Source organism: Salmo salar, unplaced genomic scaffold, assembly GCF_905237065.1.
Source record: "Salmo salar unplaced genomic scaffold, Ssal_v3.1, whole genome shotgun sequence".
NCBI classification, from domain to species: Eukaryota; Metazoa; Chordata; class Actinopteri; order Salmoniformes; family Salmonidae; genus Salmo; species Salmo salar.
The window spans coordinates 121,501-127,500 of NW_025547792.1; the positions used below are offsets into that span (position 1 = coordinate 121,501).

Here is a 6,000-nt window from a genome sequence, read left to right on the forward strand (position 1 = left end):
ACCAGTGTAGGACAGACCAGTCACTATGGACAGACCAGTCACTATGGACAGACCAGTGTTGGACAGACCAGTGTAGGACAGACCAGTCACTATGGACAGACCAGTGTTGGACAGACCAGTCACTATGGACAGACCAGTCACTATGGACAGACCAGTGTAGGACAGACTAGTCACTATGGACAGACCAGTGTAGGACAGACCAGTCACTATGGACAGACCAGTGTAGGACAGACCAGTCACTATGGACAGACCAGTCACTATGGACAGACCAGTGTAGGACAGACTAGTCACTATGGACAGACCAGTGTAGGACAGACCAGTCACTATGGACAGACCAGTCACTATGGACAGACCAGTGTTGGACAGACCAGTGTTGGACAGACCAGTGAAGGGCGAGAGATGAGACTGCCATGTAGCGGGAGGGGAGAGAGTGAGAGAGGGCGGAGGAAGCTTGGCTTGAAGCCCTGGGCACCTTGTTATGACATGCATTAATCTGAATTATACCTACGGAGGAGCGGCTTCTATCAGAGTCGGCTTAACGCTGGACCAGACCGAACGTTAGTTCATGAATCCATCCTTAACTAGCATCTCTTTCCCTAATTTCCCTAATTTCCCTAATTTCTCAATCACGTTTGTAACGTCATCAGAGGGGAGGGGCTACAGTAGACGCTGCTTCAGAGGAGGAGGGGCTACAGTAGACTCGGCTACAGAGGGGAGGGGCTACAGTAGACTCGGCTACAGAGGGGAGGGGCTACAGTAGACTAGGCTACAGAGGGGAGGGGCTACAGTAGACTCGGCTACAGAGGGGAGGGGCTACAGTAGACTAGGCTACAGAGGGGGAGGGGCTACAGTAGACTAGACTACAGAGGGGCTACAGTAGACTAGACTACAGAGGGGAGGGGCTACAGTAGACTAGGCTACAGAGGGGAGGGGCTACAGTAGACTAGGCTACAGAGGGGAGGGGCTACAGTAGACTAGACTACAGAGGGGCTACAGTAGACTAGACTACAGAGGGGGAGGGGCTACAGTAGACTAGACTACAGAGGGGGAGGGGCTACAGTAGACTAGACTACGGAGGGGGAGGGGCTACAGTAGACCAGGCTACGGAGGGGAGGGGCTACAGTAGACTAGGCTACAGAGGGGGAGGGGCTACAGTAGACTAGGCTACAGAGGGGGAGGGGCTACAGTAGACTAGGCTACAGAGGGGGAGGGGCTACAGTAGACTAGGCTACAGAGGGGGAGGGGCTACAGTAGACGAGGCTTCGGAGGGGAGGGGCTACAGTAGACGAGGCTACGGAGGGGAGGGGCTACAGTAGACGAGGCTACGGAGGGGGAGGGGCTACAGTAGACGAGGCTTCAGAGGGGAGGGGCTACAGTAGACAAGGCTTCAGAGGGGGAGGGGCTACAGTAGACAAGGCTTCAGAGGGGGAGGGGCTACAGTAGACTAGGCTTCAGAGGAGGAGGGGCTACAGTAGACAAGGCTTCAGAGGGGGAGGGGCTACAGTAGACTAGGCTTCAGAGGGGGAGGGGCTACAGTAGACTAGGCTTCAGAGGGGAGGGGCTACAGTAGACTAGGCTTCAGAGGGGAGGGGCTACAGTAGACTAGGCTTCAGAGGAGGAGGGGCTACAGTAGACAAGGCTTCAGAGGAGGAGGGGCTACAGTAGACTAGGCTACAGAGGAGGAGGGGCTACAGTAGACAAGGCTTCAGAGGAGGAGGGGCTACAGTAGACAAGGCTTCAGAGGGGGAGGGGCTACAGTAGACAAGGCTTCAGAGGAGGAGGGGCGGGTCGCCTACACACGTACACACAAGCAAGGATTTCCAGCTGGCAGGCAGACGCTGGAATAAGTTTAACTGGCTGACAGACTGAGAGCTTTGCATAAAGCACGTTGTTTGCCATTTTTGCGGGACTGAAAATAAAATGTCTGGTTAAGTAAAAGAGTTATTAACCGGTTCCGATGATTTTAAAATAACGGTTCTGTTACGGAACAGTATAGAACACTTTAGTTTCTGGTTCTGATTCTGTTCCTCTGTTCATTTCCTGGTTTCGTTCCCTGAATCAGTTCCAACCCCCCCCAGCAGGAAGCACGAGTTTTAACTCACCAATGTAACAACAACAATGTTGTTAAAAAGTTTTAGTCAACATCTGGTTACATAGTTATGTTTTGGAGTTATTAACATATTTATTTAACTTATTTCTGGATATATATATATATATATATATATATATATATATATATATATATATATATATATATATATATATATTTTTTTTTTTTTAAACGACCCACAATGCACTATAGAAAAGGATACCTGCTTGCTCTAATTGTGTAGTTCTTCATCTGTGTTCTTTTTTTGGGGCGACCTCTCGGGGATTTTCTCTGAAGTAGGAGCTACATGACTTTTGTAACTTTTTCCACCTTGGCTTACTGCTAGCTGACATCTGGAATCTATCTACCTAACTGTAGGTTTGGCAGGAAATGCAATTGAAACCAGTAGTCACGAGTGCAAACATTTTTGCAGTTTAATTTGAAGTAATACATTTGAAGTGATTTCTGTTGGTGTTTACATTTATAGGGAATAGGCTGGCCTGCTGGGTCCTCCATATTACATCACAGCCCGGGGAAGAATTTTTGTAATTTTTTTTATCCGACATGACTTCGACATTCTTTGTTTATTTCTTACCAAAAAAATAAATAGAAAAGTGAGGTGTAACTTTGCATTGGGACATTTGATGTCTATACTAACGCAAATACATATTTTACACGTGGTTCCCTTTATGCTACCTTCCCTTTAACCCTTCCCTTTAACCCTTTAACCCTACCCTTCAACCCTACCCTTCAACCCTTCCCTTTAACCCTTTAACCCTACCCTTTAACCCTACCCTTTAACCCTTCCCTTTAACCCTACCCTTTAACCCTTCCCTTTAACCCTTTAACCCTACCCTTTAACCCTTCCCTTTAACCCTTCCCTTTAACCCTTCAACCCTACCCTTTAACCCTTCCCTTTAACCCTACCCTTTAACCCTTCCCTTTAACCCTTCCCTTTAACCCTACCCTTTAACCCTACCCTTTAACCCTTCAACCCTACCCTTTAACCCTACCCTTTAACCCTTCCCTTTAACCCTTCCCTTTAACCCTACCCTTTAACCCTTCAACCCTACCCTTTAACCCTTCCCTTTAACCCTTTAACCCTACCCTTTAACCCTTCCCTTTAACCCTTCCCTTTAACCCTACCCTTTAACCCTTCCCTTTAACCCTACCCTTTAACCCTTCCCTTTAACCCTACCCTTTAACCCTTCAACCCTACCCTTTAACCCTTCCCTTTAACCCTACCCTTTAACCCTACCCTTTAACCCTACCCTTTAACCCTTCCCTTTAACCCTACCCTTTAACCCTACCCTTTAACCCTTCAACCCTACCCTTTAACCCTTCCCTTTAACCCTACCCTTTAACCCTACCCTTTAACCCTTTAACCCTACCCTTTAACCCTTTAACCCTTCCCTTTAACCCTTCCCTTTAACCCTACCCTTTAACCCTACCCTTTAACCCTTCCCTTTAACCCTTCAACCCTACCCTTTAACCCTACCCTTTAACCCTTCCCTTTAACCCTTCCCTTTAACCCTACCCTTTAACCCTACCCTTTAACCCTTCAACCCTACCCTTTAACCCTACCCTTTAACCCTTCCCTTTAACCCTACCCTTTAACCCTTCCCTTTAACCCTTCCCTTTAACCCTTCCCTTTAACCCTTCCCTTTAACCCTTCCCTTTAACCCTACCCTTTAACCCTACCCTTTAACCCTTCCCTTTAACCCTTCAACCCTACCCTTTAACCCTACCCTTTAACCCTTCCCTTTAACCCTTCCCTTTAACCCCTACCCTTTAACCCTACCCTTTAACCCTTCAACCCTACCCTTTAACCCTACCCTTTAACCCTTCCCTTTAACCCTACCCTTTAACCCTTCCCTTTAACCCTTCCCTTTAACCCTTCCCTTTAACCCTTCCCTTTAACCCTTCCCTTTAACCCTACCCTTTTACCCTTTAACCCTACCCTTTAACCCTACCCTTTAACCCTACCCTTTAACCCTTCCCTTTAACCCTTTAACCCTTCCCTTTAACCCTTCCCTTTAACCCTTTAACCCTACCCTTTAACCCTTTAACCCTTCCCTTTAACCCTTCCCTTTAACCCTACCCTTCTACCCTTTAACCCTACCCTTTAACCCTTCCCTTTAACCCTACCCTTTAACCCTTCCCTTTAACCCTTCCCTTTAACCCTTCCCTTTAACCCTAACCTTTAACCCTAACCTTTAACCCTAACCTTTAACCCTTCCCTTTAACCCTTCCCTTTAACCCTACCCTTTAACCCTTCCCTTTAACCCTACCCTTTAACCCTTCCCTTTAACCCTTTAACCCTACCCTTTAACCCTACCCTTTAACCCTACCCTTTAACCCTTTAACCCTACCCTTTAACCCTTCCCTTTAACCCTTTAACCCTTCCCTTTAACCCTTCCCTTTAACCCTACCCTTTAACCCTACCCTTTAACCCTACCCTTTAACCCTTTCCTTTAACCCTACCCTTTCCTTTAACCCTACCCTTCCCTTTAACCCTACCCTTTAACCCTTCCCTTTAACCCTACCCTTTAACCCTACCCTTTAACCCTACCCTTTAACCCTACCCTTTAACCCTACCCTTTAACCCTACCCTTTAACCCTTTAACCCTACCCTTTAACCCTACCCTTTAATAGGGTATTGGGCTACCATAATGAGCTGACCAGGACAGCTTCAATGTACCTTGGTATAGATTCTAGAAGTGTCTGGAACTCTATTGGAGGGATGAGATAACATTCTTCCAAGATAAATTCCATATTTTTTTTAATGGTGGTGGAAGACGCCATCTCAGGAAACGTTCAGAACCTCCCATAAGTGTTCAATTGGGTTGAGATTTGGTGACTGACACAGAGACACACACACACACACACACACACACACACACACACACACACACACACACACACACACACACACACACACACACACACACACAGTAAACCCCCTATTGTTCCTTTCAGACCCCTCTTTCAAAGTCACTGAGATCTCTTCCTCTATCCATGGTAGCAAAAACTAATGGACGACAGGGCGGTTTTTAATACATGACCCTAAGCATGATGGGATATTCAATTTCTTAATTAACTCAGGAGAACACACCTGTGTGGAAACACATACTTTGTATCCCTCATTTAATCAAATGTTTTATTTTCTCTCATTTTGGCAGTTACCTGTATCAACAGAGAGATAGAAATATACCAATATAGATAGTGTAGGATGTGTGTTGTCTTGACTCAGTTAAACAGAGCTGTACTGACCTTCGATCTCTGGGGTTACTCTCGCTCAGAGAAGTGGCTCTAGTCGTCGCTGAAATAAACACAAAAACATTATTGGAGAGGACTTCATTATGTTACTAACAACAGGTCCCATATACAGGTAACAACAGGTAACAACAGGTCCCATATACAGGTAACAACAGGTCCCATATACAGGTAACAACAGGTCCCATATACAGGTAACAACAGGTAACAACAGGTCCCATATACAGGTAACAACAGGTCCCATATACAGGTAACAACAGGTAACAACAGGTCCCATATACAGGTAACAACAGGTAACAACAGGTCCCATATACAGGTAACAACAGGTAACAACAGGTCCCATATACAGGTAACAACAGGTCCCATATACAGGTAACAACAGGTCCCATATACAGGTAACAACAGGTAACAACAGGTCCCATATACAGGTAACAACAGGTCCCATATACAGGTAACAACAGGTCCCATATACAGGTAACAACAGGTCCCATATACAGGTAACAACAGGTCCCATATACAGGTAACAACAGGTCCCATATACAGGTAACAACAGGTCCCATATACAGGTAACAACAGGTCCCATATACAGGTAACAACAGGTCCCATATACAGGTAACAACAGGTCCCATATACAG

At 46.2% G+C, this 6,000-nt stretch overlaps 1 protein-coding gene across 1 annotated transcript in view; it reads right to left on the reverse strand.

The window, feature by feature from the left end:
• The window catches only part of LOC106578205 (SH3 domain-containing protein 19), a gene marked incomplete at its 5' end in the record, with an annotated part of 42,604 nt that overhangs the window by 35,297 nt on the left and 1,307 nt on the right, over positions 1–6,000 (reverse strand). Inside the window, 1 exon segment of the mRNA XM_045711583.1 lies at positions 5,363–5,411. Coding sequence (XP_045567539.1) covers positions 5,363–5,411 — 49 coding nt within the window.